A 23594-nucleotide genomic window follows, 5' to 3' on the forward strand; every position below is an offset into this window, starting at 1 on the left:
AAAACACTGCTGAATCGGTAGTATATACTTCATGTGAGAATGCCACGAACCGGCGTTCTCCTCGCGCTCTATCGCTCTGGCTCAGTTCGCTCTGTATTAGTAGTTAATAAAGGCACCGAACAACATGAATAATGAAAACGGGAAAAGACGAAAAGTTGGAGTTGTAGGATATGGACACTTAGGTGAGATATTTTTAAGATATTTGTTAATATTTCCTGTAGAAGTCATGCCATGTGACGAGGCAGACTACCGTACTCTGGTCTACTCTTGCTCGCGTGATCGCGCCGTATAAGTTCCAAGATCAATGTAAGATCTACTGGCCAGGTTAATTTCCAGCTAACTCCATACTAACAGTTTGTTTCAGTTTTGAAGGTTCTTTAAAAGAAAATTGATTCATAGTTTAATTATTGGGGTGTGTATCTTTCGCCTCCCTTCCGTCCAGAAAAGTGGTCACGCGGGTCACACAAACGTCTGTCTGCAAAATTGGGGCAACTCTATGGTATAATTTCTTATGTCTCTGCAAGTCCATGGTTGTTTTTATAAACACTGTATTTTAATTTGGTTTAGATTGTTGGCATAAAATAACCCAAAAAAATCGGTTGGGGGGTTGAGCCCAGGGTTGAAGGGGGATGAAGTCCCTTGTAAAAAAGGCTGGGCGGACGGGGGGGGGGGGGGTGGGGTCATCGTACCTTTTAGGGTTATTAATGGGGTTTTGGTACCTCTTAGGGTGTTCAGCCTCAGCCTCGTTTTAGGGTATTGAGGCAAAAAAATATAACAAGAGATAATGTGTTGTTTTAGAAAAAGTACCTCTCAGGGGTGAAAAAAAAGTCAAGCCACGCAATCAAAACAGGATTTTGTAACCTCTTAGGGATTATTTTCAAAATTTGCAATGAGCACCCTTATCCTTTTTGAGTTATTTTTTTGTAAAAAAATACCTCTTAGTCAGCGCGTCAGGTATGTTATGGACGGGTCAATTGGTGAGTGAGTGAGTGAGTGAGTGAGTGAGTGAGTGAGAGATGTATGTATGTCACACTAATCAGATTGGGTCTGCTATAAACAGCCAATCAAATTTCTTGTTGTAAAGGTAAATGGTATGTGAGAAGATTTGATCCCGATAGAGTTCAGAACAGCCATATTTATTCTTCTATAAGAGAGGAGGAAGTATTCATATATTGGGTTTACTTCAACATTTTCTGTGGGTTAGGCTGAGGATTTTAGTTAAATGAACGAGATGAGCCTTGAGGTTTGAAACAGTTCATCAGTTAGTAGTATGCAAATGAACGGGATATTTTCATTTTTAGTTACAAAGGTAACTTGATACTTCTGCTTTTCACAAGGAGTCAATTCAATCAGAGGTCACAAATCGTCGCTTCTAGTTCTTAGGACATGTTTTAGAGGGGACGAGACTTCAGATTTGAAACAGTTCTAACGTTTACAATAGTAAGTGCGGGTAACGATTGTTTTGTTCTTGTTGCATGCAAATATAACGAGATATTTTTCTTTTTAGTTACAAAGTGTAATTTGACACTCTTGTTTTTCACAAGGGAGTAAATTCAATTAGAGCGGATGAATCGTCACCACTCTTTCCCACGAGATGTTTGCTATCTTTAGTAACAAATGGTAACTTAACACTTTTGTTTTTTATATGGGAGTAAATTCAGTTAGAGCTGACAAGTTATCGGCTATTGTTCCCAGGATATTAAACAAAAAAAACTTTCATTTCTGGACGGTTTTTACATCTCTGCAGTAGCAGTTTAATAGTTTTATTTGATGACATTCATTCCAGTCCGATATTTTTACATGTAAAAAGTATGAAAACTGGTCAAATGTTCTTTGAAGACTGCGCGGCACCAATTTAAAGTGCAATTTAATTAAATCAGACTTTCAACGTGTCAGAGGTTTTTTTCTCTTTCTTTCTATTTTCAGTGAAGTTGTGTCGTGTTGTGTTGTGTAAAAAGGGTAAACATACGACTCGTATAAAATGCGAAAGTCTCTAAATTAACTTGAGTATTTTTGAGCAAAAATTCCTCTTGGGGGTTGGAAGGGTTATGTGATCGGTGAGTCAGGGAGTTATGCATGTGCGCGTGTCACACCAATCACAGTGCCGGTTGTATCAAAGAACGAATCAAATTGCCTGTTAGAAATAAGATGGTATCTACATTAATCTGGAGACGTGTCAGATTACTTTAGTTTGTTCAGTCAAACATTTTATGGGTTACTATTTAGCTATCTTACCATGAAGGATGTAACATCGCATATACATCATAAATTCCCAGTTTGTTTCTTGCTGTATATCACAACCAAAAAAACTTGTCAAATTAATCAAATCGTTACTGTAAACAGCTCCATGAATGCTTTCTATCTCCGACACTTCACACAAAAAAACTAACTCTTGCACGCCTTGCGTGCCTATGTTTATATTGACGGGGGAGGGATTGGAAGGAATGTGCTGTTGAGGTCTAGACTAGCAAAAGGCTCTTTAACACTTAAAACAGGACATCATTTGCATATGATTTTCTTCATTGACTGAATAAATGCTTTTACGTTTTATTGAGTGGATTGACTTTAACATAATATGCAGTCATCTGGGAACAATTAAGACATTTTTAAAACCAATTAATGGAAGAAATCCGGTTACAGATAGAACAAAAGTGTTAACCACTTATGGTTGACTGTATGTTTTTGTGACGTCACCGTAGTTCACTGGATGTTTTATATATTGTCAAGTTTAGAGACAACTGAGTTGTCTCAAGTGATCTTTTTTACAAGTACAAACCTGTAGCTTTTAGCAAAGAGGCAAAGATGATTGATGTTTGTAAAAGCTCAACTTTTTCTCAAGTGGGATCATTGATATTAGCCCATGGGCTTAATGAGAGGAATGCATCTTGTAGGAAAGAATTTTGGGTCTGAGATTTGGAGGTTTAGGTTCTGGAGGGCTTATTTTTTGGTGGGCTTATGATTGAAATTTTGTGAGGTATAGTCTGCATACAATATAAAATGCTGACATACTCTATTTTCAGGACAATACTTAGTAGAAGAAATACTTCAAAGAAATGATCTAGAGCTTAGTTTTGTTTGGAACAGAACTTTGGAAGTAATCAGGGGCAAAGTAGAGGATCGTTACATTTTGGAAACTCTGTCATCATTTGCAGAAAGGTACCTAAATTGTATTTAGACAGTGATGTCATTTTCAACAGCTTAAATTATTGTTCCAAAGTTGAAGTGTCAACCATATTAATTTCACTTAACCAAGATGCTTAATCTATCATAACACAGGATATCTGTTAGTTAATTGTAAAACTCGGAAATATATAAAAAAATATATATTTATGACCCCCTCTTTTTGAATTTTCTGGATTCAGCCCTGCTCACCTTCTGTTGCCAATTTGTTTGGCCTTGTACCTGACTAGGGTACCTGTTTATAGTCTAGTTAAAGTTAGTATTGATTGAAACAAAGGTACTAGAGGTTTCCTTGGACCTTGGGGTCCAATGTTTATACAGGGCTCCAGATTTGATTGTAGAAGTTGCACATCCTTCAATAACTGTGGATTATGGTGAAGTTTTCCTTGATGTTGCTGATTACATGGTATGTGACAGGAAAATGAAATCTGGACAAAAACCTTATACCAGAATAATTTTAGGTATTTTAGAGTCCTTTTTACTTTTTCGTAAAGCTTAAGATATATCAAATAGTTGCCTGAAATAACACTAAATAACACGGGAAAATAAATTTCAAAGTTCAGAGAAATTGTGTCAAAATAGGTAAATTTCATTATCAGTTTCATTTCACCAGTACTTTCAAGTGTTTCATATGAAGTTCAAAATTTGTTTTTGACATTTGGTGTTGTTAGAAATGATTTTTTTTGGAGAAGATAAAATAGTCAACCAGAAGTTTGCAATAGGACGTAAATAATCTCAGTACAAAGTTTTTGTCTACTTGTTAGTAGAACATCTGGTGGAATCCTTCCTAGAACTTCTGGTGGAATTTTTCTCTAATGGGACATGTCAGTTTAAATGTGAAAAAAAGTTGTTGTCAACTACCTGGACTGTCTCTGGAGGCAAAAAAGAAAGTGATGCTATATTTACTTTTTTGTGCTACTCCACTGACAGAATTTACAATTAATATCCACTTGCTTATCAGGCTCACAGTATAAATGGCTCATTTAAAAGTTATCAGGCTGGTATGAATGGCTCATTTTGGATGCCTTGTTCTGGTAGATTGGTTCACCAACTGCCTTGGCAAACTTGGATGTTGAAAACAAGCTGAGACAGAAGGCTTACAATGGTACTCATGGCATTTACATACCAAGTGGAGCACTTTGGGGTGGCAATGATATCAAGAAAATGGCAGACAGGAAAACATTAAAGGTTTGGATACTCTGCTAATAGTTTTGATATAACAAATTATATGACCTGATATAACATATTTGTAGCTTCATCTGGAAGGTGTATTAAACAGTGGAATGTATTATGTTTGCATATCAAGTCTGCTACCAAGAATTGCATGGTCTCTGTAAATTGTTTTGAGTTGTGTCATGAGATATCGTTGACTGACATATTGACAACCCCAGTCCTGGTATTCTTTTGTTGAATAATGTAGTTGACTACACTATCATTTTTCAGGGACTGAAAGTGACCATGAAGAAACATCCATCTTGTTATAAACTGAATGAACCTCTTAAGGCAAAGAATGCACAAGTACACTCAGAACCTGTGGTCCTATATGATGGTATGTATAATATGCAGAAAACACAAATTAGAACATGAGTGATCAATGCCATAACTTGGTTTTGAAACAAAAATTCTTAGAGAGGCTTAACCTTGCAACGCTTTCAATCTCTAATTGTTTGGAGTCAACACTTATACAATGAAATTATTGGCATATGATTGTTGTTTTCCAGCCAGATTGATCACATGATCATACTAATGTCCTGCCTGTTTCCTGAACCCATAGTTCACTTACTCTCAGTGTATCAGGACTTTATAGTTCAGTTGCTAGAGCACTACATTTGTATCGTTGAGGCAATGGGCTAAATTTCTATAATAATATTGTAGCCTTGAATTTTTTTCTAACAGGTGATGGGTCATCAGCTGATATTTATTTGGATCAATACTACCACTCTTAATCAGTTGATGCTAAAACAGTAATATTGTATCAAAAGAATCTTTGATCATATTGGTGATGAAGTAGTGGTGATCTTCTTGACATATTACTAGACTGTCGGCAATCTGTTTTTCTCTCAGAATGAGGTCTGGATTATGAGGCGAGACATTACAGACTAGAAGGGATCGGGATGAAAAATAAGTGCGGCACTCTTGTCTCGTTCCAGCCCCTTTTCATCCATACTGCCCTTATACATTTGTGAATTCTGCGAGGACTTCCTGCGACTACTGAACTTCAACCAGAAATGGCACAAGGACCGGGTTGCCTAGCCTTGTTGGTGATGCCAATAGCGGCAAAACGAGTCTGTTCCTGACAATCCTCGCGTTAGTTCATCATACCAAACTAGCAACCGTTAGGTTACTATTGGTAGGTTACTGTCAATAGGTTACCGTTGGTAACCTATTGTGTCACAAAAATGATAACAACGTGTTTACCAATGATTGGGCAGTTTTTTGATGCCATGATTGTAGCATCAACTGATAAAGAGTGGTTATAATGACCCATGAAAATCTAAGTCTGAAAATTGTTTTGAGCCATAACTCAGCATCATATATTAGCATCAGCATGTGATCAAATTGAGTATATAGATGACCTGTGTGTTGGTGTGCCAACAAGTGTTCTTTATGTTTTCAGGACCTATCCGTGAACTTTGTTCGCTAGCTCCAAATAATGTTAATACAATGGCAGCTGCAGCCCTTGCAGCTCACAATCTGGGATTTGATAAAGCACAAGGATGTATTGTAGCTGATCCAGGGTAACATAAAAACAATATTTTGCCTCTCTGTCATATTGATTATTAATGGTAAATGGATTGGAGCAGTTTTCACTTGACTATTAAAATTAACTTTAAAATTAACTTAATGGTTTTGCTTTAGTATGCTGCACAATTGGCTTAACAAAATTGTGCACCATTTTGTCATCCAGTCAGAAGCAAACCAATATTTATCACACATGTTTTCTTGTGCTTCACATCAGCTACATATATTTGCTTTGAATTTTGTTTGGCTCACTGTATTCCCTGTGTCCTTTGTGCTTAACAACAGTGCTTGCTCAGTGACGGATCCAGACCTTGAGCTAAGTGGGGGAGGGGGGTGGGCTTGCTTGCCCTGCTGGCTTTTCCTCCCTGTGTGAGTTTTTTTATTTTTTACCCAAATTAGGGGGGGGGGGGGAGAGGGGGATTGGGCCCCCAGGCCCCTCCCCTAGATCTGCCACTGTTACATTGGTTTTGGCTTCATGACTCTCATTTGTAAAGTGTTCTAACAGCACTATCCAAGAGCATATTAACCCGATGTGATGTAAAAAAGCTATTTACTGGTTGCTGGTATTAGCCATTAGATAGTTTATTTCATATTTGTGGTGTGTTTATTGTAGTAATGATTTTTAACATTTGAAAATGTGTTAGTCTCAATGCCCATATTGTGGAGGTGGATGTCTTTGGACCTGGAGAAGAACAAAACCAATTCACAGTCAAGACAGTTCGTCATAATCCTGCAAAATCAGGGGCCATCACAGGGAGTGCAACATATGCATCATTTCTTAGTAGTATGCTGGGTGAGTAACATTGTTGATATCAAAACAGTTAATAAATACGTTAAGGTTAATATTTCAGCCACTCCTAAATGGTCCCAGATGACTTACTTAAGATTTTGTTTGCTAAGATTTAGTGACTATTTCAAATTTGGTGTTTTCTTCAAATTTTGGCATAAGGTTAGTGAACTCAATTGAAACTACTAATTAGTTTTTACATTTGACTGGACAATTATTTTTCGACTTCCCTGAATTTGCTAAAGTCGATTGTCACTAAAAAGGGGGAAGTGAGATATGTTTTTGCTTTCAGTGAGAAGTTCTAGTTATTATTCGTTTGCCCTGTTGGAAAGCACTCTACGGTTACCATTACCATGTACCTTCAAGTGTGTCTCCACATAAAATGATGTACTGCATCAAGAGTACAAACCCCCCAGAATAAAACTAATAATTAACATAGAATGCTAATCACTCAGCATTTTCTTTGGTCAGTGACTAGTGAACACGCTCTTGACCATTCAAATCCCTGTGTTAGATGCCATATTCCAAAAGTCAGAATGTGTGCAAATATCTCACTTCTCCATCGATGTTTCCCAGGATTTTTCTTTTAAGATAGAAAAAGTCCATCATGTAGACTACATCTTTTAAGTGAAGAATAATTCTGACCTTCTGAGGAGAACTGAAACCTTAGGGTTTGTCATTTCTCTTTGTAACTTCACTTGTCACTAACTTTATTTCAGGAGCACACAGTCAAGGTCCAGGAGTGCATCTTTGTTGACATATCTGTAATAAATGTCTGTTATTGGTAATAAAGTTGTAAATTCTTTACGAAAAATGGTCTAATTCTCTTGTGCTTGCTGGTTGAATATTATTATCGTCTGCATGTTTTTCCGCGTTTTCTCCATGTTTTTCTTAAAACAAAACAAAGAAAAATACAAATGTCGTTAGCCTGTGTTTGTATCTAACGTATGGATTTTGAGACAAATACTACTTACGTCCACTATGGCGTTCCTCATCTGGGGCCGGATGGTAAGTCGGGATACCATGAGGTGCCTAATGTACCGGGCCGTGGAAGGGCAAATTGCCACACGGACATAATGTTGCGTCGCCCTCAAATATCACTATACTCATTTCTCGGATTTTACGGTGCGAGTTGTGGGTAGCCGTACTACGGGTATAGAAACATTACGCCAGTTTTAGTGCCATTCAGCCTCCCCTCCTTCCCAAGCTAAGGAGCCTTTAGTGTTTTCATCGCAAAAAGTCAGCTAAAAATTCTTTCAAGTCAGCCGTAAATAAAGCTAAATTCGGTAAATAAAGCTAAATAAAGGACGATATGTAGGGAAAAACGATAATTCCAAATGATATTTCACGTGGAGAAAGAGAAGGAAGAAGAAAACGAAGAAGATGATGATGATGATGAAGATGATGAAGAATGTGATGATGATGATGATGATGATGAAGATGATGATGATGATGAAAGCGAAGAGGATAACGAAGAAGAAGAAAAGAGGGTTAAGGAAGGGAAGAGGAGGCGGAAGAAGAAGTAGAAGGAATAGAGGTTCAGGAAGGGGCAGAGGAAGGGAACGAGGTAAAAGAAGACAAAGGGATGGTTAAGATGGTTAAGAAAGAGAACGAGGAAGAAGAAGACAAGGAGAAGTGCTTGGAAGGAAAAGAGAAAAAGGGACAACGGAAAGTGCTAAAAGAGCTATCGAAAATCAATAGAACGCGTAGAAGACGGAATATCCTAGCAGGATGACTGTGCAACAAAATTGTTAAAGCTTTCGTTAAAAAGAAAGTTCTTTTTTTAACGCGTTATTTAGAAACTCGACTTTTTAATCCAACCCGGTAGACCTTCTGAAGTCCACTGTTTTGATATCATGTTATCTACTCAGTGTATCTTCATAAATAAGCTAAGTTTAAAACGAAAAAAGTGTGGTAACTATTTTTCTTAGCAGCCTCTCCCTCTATTAAGTTCTTCTTTTAATAACAGCCTATCTCAGGGCTACAAATACAAATAACGCCCCTTGGCTTATGAGAAAGCCTAAACAACGACGATAGTGACATAGCGTGTCTATCGGTTAAAAAACCGACTACACCTGAATATGTAAAGATAGATTAAAATTAGCCTTCGTGGTTTTACATGTTGTTTTGCAGAGGAAGGCTAAAAATGTACCGTGATGTATAAACGATGTGCAGAGCCCTTGTACTATTAACTAATTGTACTTTTGTGTGGTTGAGCTGTCCATTACGTTCTACGCCAGCCCCCCCCCCCCCCTCCATCCCCACCTTATCCCAGCTTTAACGTGAATTTTTGTAAATCTCAACCAAAGGCAGGAAAAAGCCTGTCATTTTTTTTGCCCTGATTTCTTTTCTAGCCCTCTTCTCCTTCCTTCAGCCCCGCTTACCCGGAGCCGCAATTTCTCCAGTGATGTAAAGTCCAGTAGCGTTTTCCAGGCGTTCAGTTAGTTGGGGTACAGCGCGAAAAACGGCGCGCTTCTCCCTTTTTTTTCGCGCTGTTCCCCAGCTAACGAAACGCCTGGAAGAGGCTAAAACTTCAGTAACTTCTGTCGAAAAATACCAGGACTAAAACCAGCTTCGAGCCGAGAGAAATCACTCAAATAAAGCAATCCATATTTCATACAACAACAACATCTTTTATTTAAACATGGTGGGTTTTAAAGCTAATATAGCGTATGGGGCCGTGTAAAAAATGTCAATAGGATAATAAAAAATTGTAAAAATGCAAAAACGATATGAATAAAATCAATAAAAGACGAAATCACTGTCAATTTGGAGACCCATTTGCGGTGACTCTTCACTAAAGTTCAAGTTTCTGAGGGCGGGAGACTTTTTCAATTTGTCCTTTTAGCATAATCTCTGGCCCTGAGAGCGGATGGTTCTGAAAGATTCCAAACAATGGATCCTCTGTATGATATAGAGTTTTTCACATAATAAGTTTTAAAACGTTGTACGCTAACACGATGTTGATGACGGAGGTCATACTTAGACTCTTTCCTATGGATTAAATGTTCCAAACAGGATGGAGTGTGTGTGATTATAAATTAAGGTGGCTATTTTAACCTTATAAGTGTCGAATAAAGAGTCCCACTTAGCTATTTTTCTTACATCTACAGATGGCATGTCGCGCGGGAGGTTATATATAACGCTGGCAGCCCTGCAATATATGGATTCCAAAGCGTTAAATTCGTTCTTATTTGTGCAACACCCCCAAATTGGTAGCGCATATGTAACCGTGGGTAAAATAACTTTAACATATAGATGTAAAGTCGAATTTCTAGGTAAAAAGCGACTGCGTTTGATCAGATCAGATTTTATTGTTAGACATGCGTCTGTATATGTAGTTAACTCTGACAGGATTTCGAAATTTATAGAGACAGAAATTTTATAAAACCAGGAGCGATAAAACATAATTTAAAAATTAAACGAGACTTACCTGTAATTTGAAGTTTGATTGGAATTCTACCCGTCACCAAGCATTGAGGGATTACATGCCCTCCCTTCTCAAGCCCTCACCCTTGTTTTGACTCCACTGCACACATGGTAAATGCTTTAAAAACTGAGTTCGCGCGGGCGCAATGCTATCTCATGTAAGCCCTCAATGCGGTGACGGAATACAATTGGCTGATATTCCGCACCCCATACATGGCTTATAATACTAATATAATACCTACTACCTCTCTGAACGAGTTACTTCATTGGTTCTTGAAACAATAGTTACAGGTAGTAACAATCCCTCAAACCCTAGAAAACGATGGAGGTAGTGCTAGCAACCGGCGCATCTAATTAACAATTAGACCCGTAGCCCGCAAGGGCTACGGGTCAATAGCCCATGAGGCGAAGCCGAATGGGCCATTGACCCGTGGCTCTTGAGGGCCCTAGTAGCGTCCCCTAGTAGCGTAGCCAATCAAAATACAGGATTTGCATTAGTCCACTAGTTGGGTGATACTAATAGACCATAGTCGTATTCTCGGAATTGAACTGGAACTAACTTTCAATGGAGACTCATGCGGAGTACCTTCATCTAGTTTCCCCTCCTTCCACCACACACAATAGAAAACTCTGTACACCGCAAATGAGATATTCACGGTAGCCATGACAGAACATTGCAGTATGGGCATCCTTGGAGACCCAGGGTCCGGGGGATACTCTTCGAAGTTCTATACGGGGAGGCTTTTACCTTTTTGTCCCACTCATATTTATTCTCGCTCATGCGGTGGGATGCTTCGGACGAGCTTCGGGTCCAGCGAAAGCCAGCCGATAACCGTCGATCGCTTGACCGAAACGTCGCCATTACCATTTCTCGAATTTGGCTCAGGAACGGGAGCAAATCCGGGCAATTTTAGAAGGTCTGATAGCATGAATAGATTAGACATATATGCAGGTAAGATTTACGAATAACCTCAAAGAATAGATTTATTACTTCGCCGCGTCTTGATTGTGATCGCTATGAGTTTAGTATTCCATACTTAGGAAACGGGGCGGTACGTAAGCCTAAGACTTAAATTTGAAATGTGAATGCAAGTTGGAATTCTCCAAGTCCCAGAATGCATTATACAGGACTCTCGTTAGTTATTGTCATAAAATGTATTTTGGACTTTCACAGTTCTTCCACGGACTACACGCAGTGACTGTTTTCAGTCTTTTATGTGTTGTTGAGTAAGAAGCCACTGAATTCAAAACAAGCGAGCGAGATAAAATGGCCGTGCGTGCAGGCGAGGCTCAGTCGCTCTTTCCTGGAAGTCTGTCAACGATGTTAGGTTTTGTCAAAGACTTCAGTTTGCAGAGAAAGCTGATAAGCTCGAGCGTTGTTTATTCAGGTTTCAGTAAATATTGTCGCGAACCAGAACGTCCTTCCAGGTTTATTAAATAGTCTAGTACTAGTGGTGCACTAGTGTGGAGGCCATGATACGGTTCGTCTGGGTGAGCGGGAGACTGGGGTCTGTGTGAAATAACCCAAAGCCAAATATTTCTTCATCTGGTACCACTCAACTCAGTCAAGAAGTATTTTATGATGCTACCTTTATTGAGCTTGCTTCATTTGGAAAAGTCGTGAAAATGAGACAAAAGTATATAAGAGTCTAAGAGTCATGAGTGAATGAGTAATGAAAATATGCTCTGCGGACCTGATCTGCTCTGAGAAACAAACGGTTTTCCAAGAGTGAAGTTCATGGTAAACTGTGACCTTCGAGGGACAGATAATATCCAACAACAAATATCTGAGCATATTTGTAAAGTCAAATAGGCGCTATTGCATTTATTATCCTTCAAATAGTTTTTGCATTACACAAACCAAGGAATGTCACCCAGATATTCCCCAGTTTTAGTATGTGATGCATTTCAACTAGTCACGAGCAAGCGGTAATATTTGATGGATAATAACATGGCTTAGTATAGACCACCATTAGTGTGAAGATATCATTTGTAGAAGCCAAGATCTTGGTATAACTGGAGTGGCTGCCTTCTCATATGACGGATCAAAATTTTTATAAAGCTGTAGCACCAATAAGTCATTCATTTTTCTTTCTTTGACTGAAGCTTAAAATATCAGATGAACTGGGGTCACGTGTACAATTTACCTTATCAAATGTAAATCTCAATGAACACTGATCTTTAATTTCGAGATTGTTGATACGATTTTTGTCTGCTATATTTTTTATGAACTGTTTTCCTCTAAAGATGCTGTGAGCTGGTGAGTAAATTTATGCATATTTGTTTGTTTTTAATGCTTTTTCTGACTAATAACTCCAACTAGTAAGTTACACTATATGTTTCTACATGTGAATCACATGGTAAAGGCATGCCACATTTTTAGGCCTCTCCCTGTATAACTTCTTCTCAATTTGCTAGATGATAACAAAATGCAAATGCATCTCTGATAATTCCAGATATGAATAAGTTATTAATACCTTTGGAGCGAAAGGAATAACAGATATATACTTGAGCTATTGTCCTTTGTGTTATACAAATATCTTTTTCATGACATTTCATGACACCTTTGCTTATTTGTGTTTAATTAGAATGTTAATGGATTTCTTGCAAAAGAATATTAGACAAAGTATTAACCACTGATTTATAGTATTGAGACTTTCATGGTAAAATCTGTCAAAGATCCTAAAAAGTAAAAATCTTTAAAGAATCCTTGAAGGATTCTTATGAAGATTTTAGAAGATGAATGATGATTTTATCATGAGCAAAGATCCTAGCAAGACCTGATGCAAGGATCTTTTAAGATCCTCAAGAATTTGGTACTTAAGATTTTAATACCATGATCTTCAAGATTCAATAATTGATTGAAGATCCTGCAAGATTTTTGGAAGATTCTTGAAGATTGTTGAGGATGGGTCAGTACAAGAACCCAGTAAGATCTTTTAGTTTAGGATTGAAGATGATCTCCAAGGACCTTGTGGTTGCAAAGATCTTTGTTAAAAATATGTCACCAGAGATAGCCACTCATTCATAGGTTTAAATTGGTGAATCACAGTTCACTTAGCATTTTCTTGGTGCAAATCTTTTAGCTTAGAGGAAGCTGTTTGTGAGAGTCAAAAAAGAGACCATGTTAATCTTGACATGTTGATTTGCAACTGTGAAAATGCATCCCATTGTGTTCAGATGCTCATACCAATGGAGGAAGATTCACTTAAGTTGGTAAGTACTGTGTGTACTATAGTCTCACTTCACACTTTTTTTTTTACAGACTATGTGGCCACAATTTTGTTAACAACTGCACTCTGCTAGCCTAATTACTGTCTACTACAGAATAGATAGTTAGTAGCTCAGCCAATCAGAGAAGGGCATTCGTGATAGAATGCTAGTAAGTTTATACTTAGTCAGTGAAAGTTGTTTTTCATATTACTTGATTTGATATAAGAAGTGACTTCGTACATAGTATTGTTAATAGGGTAATTATTCATGCCAGTTTTGTTGTACATGTAAGCTGTTTTCATAGCAAATCAACAAAATTTTACATTTGGAAAGTTTTGCTGCATATGCCAAAATGTGAGATATCAAATGAACATAACAGACTGCAAGCTATTTTGAAGTATGTTTGCATGGTTTCTCAGGTTATGAATTCTGTGAAAACAATTCTTTAATGATTTGAAAGCATGAGCTGGGTATTCATTTGTGAAACTATTGAGGTGTAGATGTATATAAAGCTGAAAGTGAATTAAACATGCTGTCAGCATACCTGTCATTTTATACTCATTCAGAGAGACATAAGCAGTTCTTTAAATCTGGGGTTTTTCCATGCTATTTATTTTCAGCGTAGAATTCTCGGGGGCGGGGGTACTCCCTCAAAGGGTATGGTTTTTCAGCTGTTTTGGTCCCAAATGGGGTATCAATTTTGACCATTTTGGTTTTAAATGGGGTATGGTTTTTGTACTCTAGTCTTGAATTGGGTATGTTGTTTAGAAGAAGCTACTTTTTCATTATTATCGATAAGACCGGAAGCAAAAGCCCTTCAAACCTTATGTTTAGGGCAACTGTGTTGGGTGCAACTGTCATAAGCAGGGTATCGCATTTTTGGTCAAGTCATAAATAGGGTAGGGAAAATCACAGATTTTGGTCATAAATTGGGTAAGGGTTTTGGGAAGTGGGCTGCACACCCTCATCAAATTTTTCTCGGAGTACCCCCTCCTGCCCCCGTGTGGGTAGAATTATTAGGAATGTGGCTAACGCTTTTTTTTTTTAAAGTCCAGACAAAATTTATGTATATATTCTTAGGGAGCTCTTGATGAATTGTCTGTCTCCCTTGAAAGTTGTCTTGAGACACTTTGTAGCAAGAAAAGGCAGCTTGATTGTGGAAATACTTCTGACTTAGGTATGTTGATGATAATTGATTTGCAATCATCAAAATGGTCTTAAGTTGTAACTGACCTTTTACTTTTTAGCTCACCAGAAAATCTTGTATGTAAGTTAAGCCTCTCCTTTGACATTCATCAAAAATGATTGCCAACGTTATGTACTATTATTGTTTATTGGAAATGCTGAGTACTCAGATCATATGTACTAAAGGCGTCCATGGTTGAGTGTTGATCAATACCCCTAATTGTTACCCTCAGTCAATACCCTCGATCGACCCTCAATTGACCCTTGATTGACACTCGATTGATGCTTGATTGACACTCCACTGACACCTCAGTTGACACTCAATCAACATCTCAGTCAACAATTCATTAATTTTCAATCAATTTATATGAGTCAGCCGACATTCGACCAGCTATCGACAGACTGTCAATCAAGTGTCAATTGAGATGTCGATTGAGTGTCAATCGAGTGTCGACTGAGTATCAATCAGGATATTAATTGTGTGTCTATTAACATGTCAATCAAGTGTCAATCGCAGGTTGATTGATGGTATCGATTGACACTTGATCACGCATGCCTTTAGTACACATGATCTGGATACTCAATGGTTTGCCGAAACGTCTATAAAAAGCATTAAACCTTTTTCCCTTAGAAATGGATCCAATAAAGAATGAAAATCATCAGTGTAAAAGGTTAGCTTATTTGGTAACAATATTTAGTTCTTCTATATAAAGTCTAAGAGATGCAGTTGAATACTGTTACCTTCTTTTACCATGAAAAGTCCATCACTGTAGCTGTTTCTTTCCCAGGGAAAACAAAAAAAATCTATTTTTGGATTTAAAACCCCACAGTTAAGTTAACATTGTCATTGTTGTCGTTGTAAGTCTTGAGTTAACAGTGGAGGTGCATCAGGCCATGCTATTCCACACTATATTGATAGTTTATATTCATCTTAGTATTCTACCACACTTTTTTATTGAAATGGTTTGTAACTGAGTGTCTGTAAACAGTAAACAAATATTTCATTATGCAATGTGTAATCTTGTGTGTGCTTTTTGATCTCAAATAATTATTTTGTAAGGTTTCAATGAGCTGTTCTCTGTTGAACCCCTCCTTACCCTCAATAGACATAGCAAAGCCGTGATTTCTTAGAGCACTTTAGCAATCCAAGACATTGTAAGTTTGTTTTGATTACCTTAGGCGAAAAATTGCAATTCAAGACACAGTTGTTCAGAAGGGTAGTATTAAATTTTGTGATGTTGTGGGGCTCAATGATGCAAAGCAAGCATTGAAGGAAGCCATCATTATGCCACTACAGTTCCCACATCTGTTTACGGGTAGGATATTGTCTCAGTTCATTAAATGGAGACAACTGAATTTTCTTGTAACCAGTCCATAATAGAAAATAATGTAGAAGCATAATCTATAAGAAAGCCCCAATTAGTGTACTGTTAACCACCTACAAATACTTGATCTTCTGAACCTATGATGTTTTAAGTCCTCCTTGGTTAGTTTGTTTTGTAGTTATGTTTTTGATTACTTTTCATGCAGCAGTCATCATCTATTAGAGGCTATGATGAAGAAATGAAATGAAGAAACAAAAACACTATTAATAACCAAATTAATCCCATGCTTGCTTAGTTCATTTTGTCTGTTGCGGATCATTTGACAGGTGGCCGACAACCTTGGAGAAGGATACTACTGTATGGACCACCAGGAACAGGTGGATATAAATGATGTCTATCATAGCTAGTAAATATAGTAAAATAAAGAACAGCAGGGTATGGTAAATCAGACTGTATTGAGGCATGTGGGTAATTATGTTCCTTTCTTCCTCATAAACATTAAGAATGATTATATAGAATGTCATACAATATCAACAATATATATATTTTTATATTTTTCATTTAAAGAAAAAACCACTTCTGTGGATCACTTTATCATGCCGTGTCAAATTTAGTAAATACAGTACTAGTGTATGCAAAGTTTCATAAGAATCCTGTGGACACTCGACACATAAAAATATGGGTCCCCAAAGCTATTTACTTTGCATACTCACTAACTTTGGCAACATGAATTGAGTGGTGAGGCTTACTTTTTGGTTAAATGAAGAAATCGGAAAAGGGTGACATCAGTAAAAAGGTCCGTTGAGATTCAAGTTTTTACTTTATTTACAGGTAAAACAAGGTTGGCACAAGCAGTGGCCTCAGAGATCAACTCTATATTTTACAGTGTGTCCAGTTCTGATCTAATCTCCAGCTGGGTTGGGGAGAGTGAAAAGTATGTATGACAAAATAGGTTTACATGTAGGGTGCTGATGAACATCTTCATCAATCATTACAATTCTGCATGCAAAGTTACTAAGGTCACCCAAAAAAGTATGGAGACAATCCAGTTACAAAGCCTTGCAATCAGCAGTTGTGGTTTACTTTCAGAGCTGTTTGGAACTGGCATGGTAAGAACTCCATTCCCAGGGGCTCCTCACTTTCTGTCCAACTTTTTTTTTGCTGGTTTTTCTTCACTTAAACTTTTTCTCGCTTCCTTAGACTATAGTAGTCCCTCTTTTGCTTAGTCCGTCGAGCGAGACCGGAAATAAACCACAATTCACAATCCACTCGGCTATCACCCAATGGATCAACAGCTACTTCAACAATGTTATGATGAAATTCATGATCAATAACAGGACAGATGCATGAAAAACTGATGTCAATTTGTTAAGTGTTATTGGAAACAATTCTGACATTGATACTGTGCTTTTATTTTAGACTTATTAAAGAGTTATTCCATAATGCAAGGAATCAGCAAGTACAATCTGTGAGTATGTCCTTTTACACTAACCGTTGTTTCAAATTCAAGAGATTAAAATACAATTCCTTTTTTTTTTAATAAGATATCTATTGTTTTAACTTAAATGACTTGAGGTCTCAGCAAAGACAGCTGGTTATTAAGATCAACAATGAGCTTTGTAACAATGGATTTGAAACTTCTGTGTCCACAGTATGGGGATACTGTAAACCACGGCTTATAAGTCCCCCTCCCCCCGCTTATAGGCCCATCTACCTGTAAACAGAATATTTCTTTCGATTATAAGCCCCTCCCAGATATAAGCCCCCTCTGATTTAAAATGAAAAGAATTAGATTTGAAATGAATTTAAAGCTTAATTTAAAACTAGTATATGAAACACGTATTTTGGTGAACACTGTGGAGCTCATTTCAAAACGGTTTTTTCATGTCGCTTTTAAGTCCTACTGGTTGTAATCCCTTCAGTTTATAGGCGCATGCAAATCCCTCTTATGACAATTCACGGTGCTGTTATTTGTGATGTGGGGATTTTATGAATATGGTTTCCCAGGAACCAGGTGATCTTACTAGTCCGAGATATGAAGGTGTCCGTATTATGGAGGTGTCTATAAGGAGAGGTTTGACTGTAATCAAATAGATATTCATTTCCTTTGATTTTATAGGTAATATTCATAGATGAAATCGATAGCATCTGTAGAAAAAGAAGTTCGCGTGAAGAAGAGTACACACGGAGAATAAAGACTGAGTTGCTGAAACAGGTCAGCAGAGTTTGTTATATCATTTAAAGCCTGATTCTCCTGAGTGCAATAATGCTATATGTAGTTAAATCTGAGAACACTTGATTTCAAGAGCCAAGGTTTGTATGCCACAGTACGTTTTTAAGAACAACAAACGGCTCCCGGGAGGTACTCCCTTATTTGGTCTATACGGAGACGTGCCGCTGGACGGGGTACTGTTTTTTAACCTTGCTATCCTGAACAGGGTATACGATTTTACTCGCCTCTGTCCTAAACAGGGTATGGTTACATGACCTATACAAGTTTAGCCTGCGAGCAGCCTCATCCCACGCGCGAGCGACGAAGAGCGAGTCGGTGAGCGAAGCGATCCGGTTTGAATTCCTTTAAATATGAAGAGGGTGTGAATTTTGTCTAATAGGGTCTTAAAATAGAGGGTGTTGTCTTACACAGGGTAGGGTTTTTAGAGTATTTTTTGTCCTAAACAGGGTCAGGATTTCAAACCCTTCAGCGGCACCCCTATACCCAGACATGGGTCAGGTACCCCCCGGTTTTGTTTTCCCTGTTTCTGATTGACGCCCTTGTTTTAAGATGAACTACATTTATGCCTTTGCAAACGATGGAAAGAAAATCAATGTTCAGAATGATAGAGTTTCGATACATACTGGCTGGGGTAACTTTACACTGTTAACACTGTCATTGGTACTAAATTTTGACCTAATTCTAGAGTTTTGTATTGGACTCTTGGACTGTTTTCGTTTTGAAATGTTTTGGCTAAGTGTTTGTTGTTCTGTTGATAGATCAAGTTAAACGAGACATTTTGTTAGTGTTTATGAGCTCATTAGGGCCTGTTTAGCCAGTACAACTTTGTCGCATATGACAAGCTTATGTCTCGACTTGTTTCGTTTAAATCAAGCAACTTTCTGACGACTGTCGCACACGACACGAAGAATGCCCTGACATTTTGAAACATGTCACAAAACCCTACGATAACTGCAGAGTCAGATCATGTCACGTTTTACCGAGATAGTTATTGCTACTATATTCGAGTGTGACTATGGACTTTTGGTGTTTGTTGCTAATGCAATATGACAAATCTATAGAGATTTAGCCACCATGCATGTGGCCACACTTGATAGCATGATGGAGTGTTTCTCTTGGTACGTTTAACAGGTTGATTGACATGAAATCAACTATGCCATAAGGACTTTCTCAAATAACATCAGCAGGTGACATACATTGTGTGATGTAACTGAAGTCCTTTGAACACACAGCCTGTCTATGATATAATTGAAACTTGTCGGATTTGTCTCTTAATGACCAAAAAAAGTAAAGAACTTTATTAATGTGTCAAGCTTTTAGCCAGCCTATGAGGCTCACTAATCGGGGTCACATTCCAAATCGAATTAGATTTGGAGTGTTGGTTTTGAGGAGGGAGGAATTAAAACCAGAGAACCCGGAGAAAAATCCTCGGAGCAACGCGAGAACCAACCCTCTAATGACGTGGTGGCCGGCTAGTAATCTCACCCACTGCACCACCCTGCTTTTCCCGGTTGACCATCCAACTGACAAGACTCTTTTGAAAACTGTAGATGGAGGAAGCTGATCACAATTCACCTCGTCAACACTTCATTCTGCTGTGTGCTACCAACTGCCCCTGGGAACTAGACACTGCCTTCCTAAGACGATTTCAGAAAAGAATATATATTCCACTACCAGACAAGTAAGTTATATGAAGCGGAACCTAGAATTTTCTAACATAGATCATGGAATCTCGTCATGGAATAGGCACAGTTCTAATCTTCAAAAGACATTGACTATCTTTTCGCTCGTCCATCTGACTCTTTCTGAAACTTGCTTAGTCTGTACTATAAATGTAGCGTTGCTGTGCTAATTGTCAATCCACGGCAGTCATGTTTGTTCAGTAAAAATGAAAACATGTTTATCTACAGGTGCAAATTATGTCCATTTTAAACTTGTTTCCGGCTTACAGTTTTTTTTCAATGTCGCTGGTCTGCGTCTCTCTGATAAAACGAAGTAGGCTTTGCTTCATTTTGTTTTGTTCCGCAAAATTAAAATCCTGCTCAAGAGACTAAGTGACAACTAGGCATTTAAAGAGTTGTATAATTGACTTTTTACAGAGAGGCACGCATCACACTGATAAAGATGCACTTGGCAGCCACCCCTGCATTACTGACCATAGAGGACTGGTGTTTGCTAGGTCAGAAAACAGAGGGTTTCTCAGGGAGTGATCTGTCAAACTGTACTTCAGACGCCATGTTTGAACCAATCCGTGAACTTGAGAAAAACGCTCACTGGAAGCTTAATGAAGGTCAGTAACAGGAACATGGTAAATTGTTGTTAACTTGAGAAGTGTGCCTGCAAGTCGAAGAATAGACGTCTTTAGCTTGAGCGGTTTGTTTCCCATTGTAGACCACTGGAGAATTTTTCTTTTATCCATCTTAAAGGGTTCAGTCACGGTATTTTGAGATATTTTGGCCACATACAAGATTACCTTTAAATGGTAGGAAACCTGAAGATAACAGTTTAATGAGATATAAAAACAACAAAGAGATAATAATAAACCATAACGGAACAAGGATGGCTAAGGATGGAGAAGATTAACACGGATTACAAACGACGAATTTGAAAAATTGAGGCTAAACTTTTCAATATACGCAAACCGTGACTGAGCTCCTTTAAAATTATTCATTCATATACATGCGACTATCTAAAAATTTGAAAGGAAGAATTCTCCAGAGTATCATAACGTGGTCTGCAATGGGAAAACAAATCGCCCAAGCTAAAGAGTTGTGTTTGCGTAGCTGTGTAACTGAATGAAACCGATAAAACTTACGAATAGCCCTGTAAACAGCATCAGAATGGGTAAAACGGAATTACAAATACTACTCGCTTCCAGTAAATAAACCGACAAACTATTCGTACATACTTCTTATCCGAACATTGACATCCGGTTTGACAGACGTTTCTACAAAATGGAATAATAAACCATTTTTTTCATATTCTCAGGCCGGGACTGGACTGGAGCTAGCTTACAATGGAAGCTATTGTGGGGACTACCATAAGAAATAGTTATATTATACGACAGTTACATAATTATATGATAGAGTTTCCGCATCATCCGCTATTGCAAACAGTAGTTCCGGTTCAATTTGAGAATACAAAAATTGCACATCTACGAAAAAAGATTGCCAAACCACGGGTGGCGAAAAGCAAGAATTTTCAATTACTCCTCAATGGCATTAGATATATAAGAGAGATTTTCAGTGCTATTGTTGCATCTTCATTTTAACTTTTAAAAGTTGTTGTATATTGTTTCGGGATCTGTTATTCCTTGTGATTGTTCTTGCATTTTCCAGATCTGAATAACGAATCTAGGAAAAGATAAAGGGGCTTAGGCCTGAGGTTACAAATATGTTTTTTTTTTCAGATTTGTTTTATGTGCCTTGCCAAGCGATCGACGAGAACTGCATAAACTCATCTATGAAAGATCTCCCACCGGGAAAGGTATGTTGACTGTTAGAGGCTGAGTGTGTCGTCCACTAGAAAGCAAATTGTTTCATTTCGATGCGGAAAGTTCACTAGGAGAAGTTCAATGGCCGTAATTCAATCGCTCACTTCTTTTGCAAAACTACGATTCAAGTTGATAAGGGAAGGGGGTGAGTGGTTGGAACGCCGGAGAATCGGGTGGCTGTTAACACCTTTTCTCCGGCAAGCTTGTACAGCATCAAAGAAATAGGGAATAAACCCAGTTTGTAAAAGTATCAAGTTTCGTGTCTAGTTCTTCATTTAATTTCGTGCTGTAATAAAGGGTATTGCGTTGGAATTGGCTCCTTTTCTCATTGAAAACAACAACAACAACAACAACAACAAGAACAGCAAAAACAAATAAAAAAAAGACTCGTGCTGTTTACTAGAGTCTAACTCTGACTCGTCTATTTTTTTCAGATTTATGATAGTTGTGCTAATTTGACGAGGGGGCCTCTTCGGTCTGCGAAAGAATATCAGGCGATCATGTATTCGTTTGTTGTTTTCAATATAGATTCAACCTCGCCCCGTGAAAGTTGATGATTTCCTGAACATATTGTCACACCATACCAGCACTGTAGCAAAGGAAGACCTGCAAAGATTTGAACAGTTTACCATCAATCTTGGGCAGAGAGGATAGTTCTCAACAGCAAACCTGTCTTGATGGTCTGTCACCACAGGGCGTTAAATGAGTGTCCCAGTCGGATTGGAGTCCAGGGGCCCGTTTCTAGAGGGTGCCGAAAAGTTCTCGCACCCGGAAAGCCGTAGCAAAATCTTAAAACTTATGATTACAGCCGCGCTGTTTTATTCACAAATTCTTCATATGAACAGAGGCTCTCTTCACACAAGAAGTTTCAGGCACATACACATCTCTGTTTTTAGGGTTAGGCTTTGCGGAAAATGGCTTTGCGGACCCGAAAAGTTTCCGGGGCTTTCGGGAAACGGGCCCCAGGTCCATTTATCTTTCAGTGAGACTGACCACAACCAGTCCTTTGCGCCCTTTGAGATCCTTCAATCCAACTTGCACTATAACACGGATAGTGTTGGAATCTTGATAAACTGATCATATTTTTACCAAGTTTATTTGGATGAAATGAACGAAATATGAAAGTGGTAGTATATAAATAAGAAAGGTACCAGCGTAAAATAAAACCATATTTTACCTTCATCTTTGATCTTACATTTATATTGAGTACTGTCAGCGTCCCTCTCGCGGAGTTTTCAACTAAGAATAAAGTTATTTAGAGTGGAATTTACTATGTACACAATTGTCAAAATGTGCCGAGGTTTACCAGAAAAGTAAGCATTCCTTTGCGCGTTTATTACTCCGTGGAACGCGGCCTGAAAAGACGGAAAGCTCAACTTGTCAAACTGGTGTTACTCTTCTTTCCATAAATAAAGTGATTTTGCCAAACTTTGAAGTAGATAGTGGGCAATAAAAACTACAATTTTATTCTGTGAGTTCTGCATTTTTTGCTTCACTGAAAGATTCCGGCGAGAAACAAATGTTAAACAAATATTGGCTCCCTTCTATCGTCCAAACGAGGAGGTACCGAGAATCTGGTCTTTGGTCTTTTATTTCTCGGACTAACTTTTGTCTAGCGCGATCTTCATCTCTAACTTTTGCTACTTCTACTTCTGCTACTTGACTGACAAAAACGGCGCACACGCACTTAAATAGCATATCGGTAGCTATGTGTGGGCCACACGGGACGACTGACGTTGGAGGACTGACCTTGGAGGACTAAACTTCTTTACAGGACACTAACCTAAACACTTTCATGCGACTTCCAGAAGCGAACGATAAAGTGCAAAACCCAAACAAGACCTTTCGTGGGAGATCCAGACCAAGGCCAGTAGACAAACCCAAACATGACCACCGATGGGGTATTGTTCAGAGCTTAGTGCTCTCCACAGACCTTACGATAAACAACTTGAAGTCACAAGACCCTCTGTGTGGGCAGTCGAGCCCTAGACACAAGACTAATGTGCA

General features: G+C 38.2%; 2 protein-coding genes across 2 annotated transcripts; both read left to right on the forward strand.

Moving 5' to 3' along the window:
• The first annotated feature begins 21 nt into the window (after nt 1-21).
• On the forward strand, nt 22-7523 carry LOC145464517 (aspartate dehydrogenase domain-containing protein-like). The gene is made up of 8 exons (XM_081448431.1): nt 22-182; nt 3021-3156; nt 3502-3586; nt 4219-4368; nt 4624-4729; nt 5798-5918; nt 6567-6715; nt 7429-7523. Exons 1-8 carry the CDS (start codon nt 125-127, stop codon nt 7464-7466), a joined length of 843 nt encoding a protein of 280 aa, XP_081304557.1. The 5' UTR covers nt 22-124; the 3' UTR covers nt 7467-7523.
• A 3118-nt stretch (nt 7524-10641) lies between these two features.
• LOC145462412 (uncharacterized) lies at nt 10642-22776 on the forward strand. Its single transcript, XM_081445936.1, has 14 exons — nt 10642-11090; nt 12386-12398; nt 13225-13354; nt 14432-14528; nt 15168-15207; nt 15716-15852; nt 16188-16238; nt 16693-16795; nt 17281-17329; nt 17981-18076; nt 19645-19775; nt 20194-20384; nt 21504-21580; nt 22116-22776. Exons 1-14 carry the CDS (start codon nt 10802-10804, stop codon nt 22239-22241), a joined length of 1530 nt encoding a protein of 509 aa, XP_081302062.1. The 5' UTR covers nt 10642-10801; the 3' UTR covers nt 22242-22776.
• The last annotated feature ends 818 nt before the right edge of the window (nt 22777-23594 follow it).

Source organism: Orbicella franksi, chromosome 12, assembly GCF_964199315.1.
Source record: "Orbicella franksi chromosome 12, jaOrbFran1.1, whole genome shotgun sequence".
Classification (NCBI taxonomy): domain Eukaryota; kingdom Metazoa; phylum Cnidaria; class Anthozoa; order Scleractinia; family Merulinidae; genus Orbicella; species Orbicella franksi.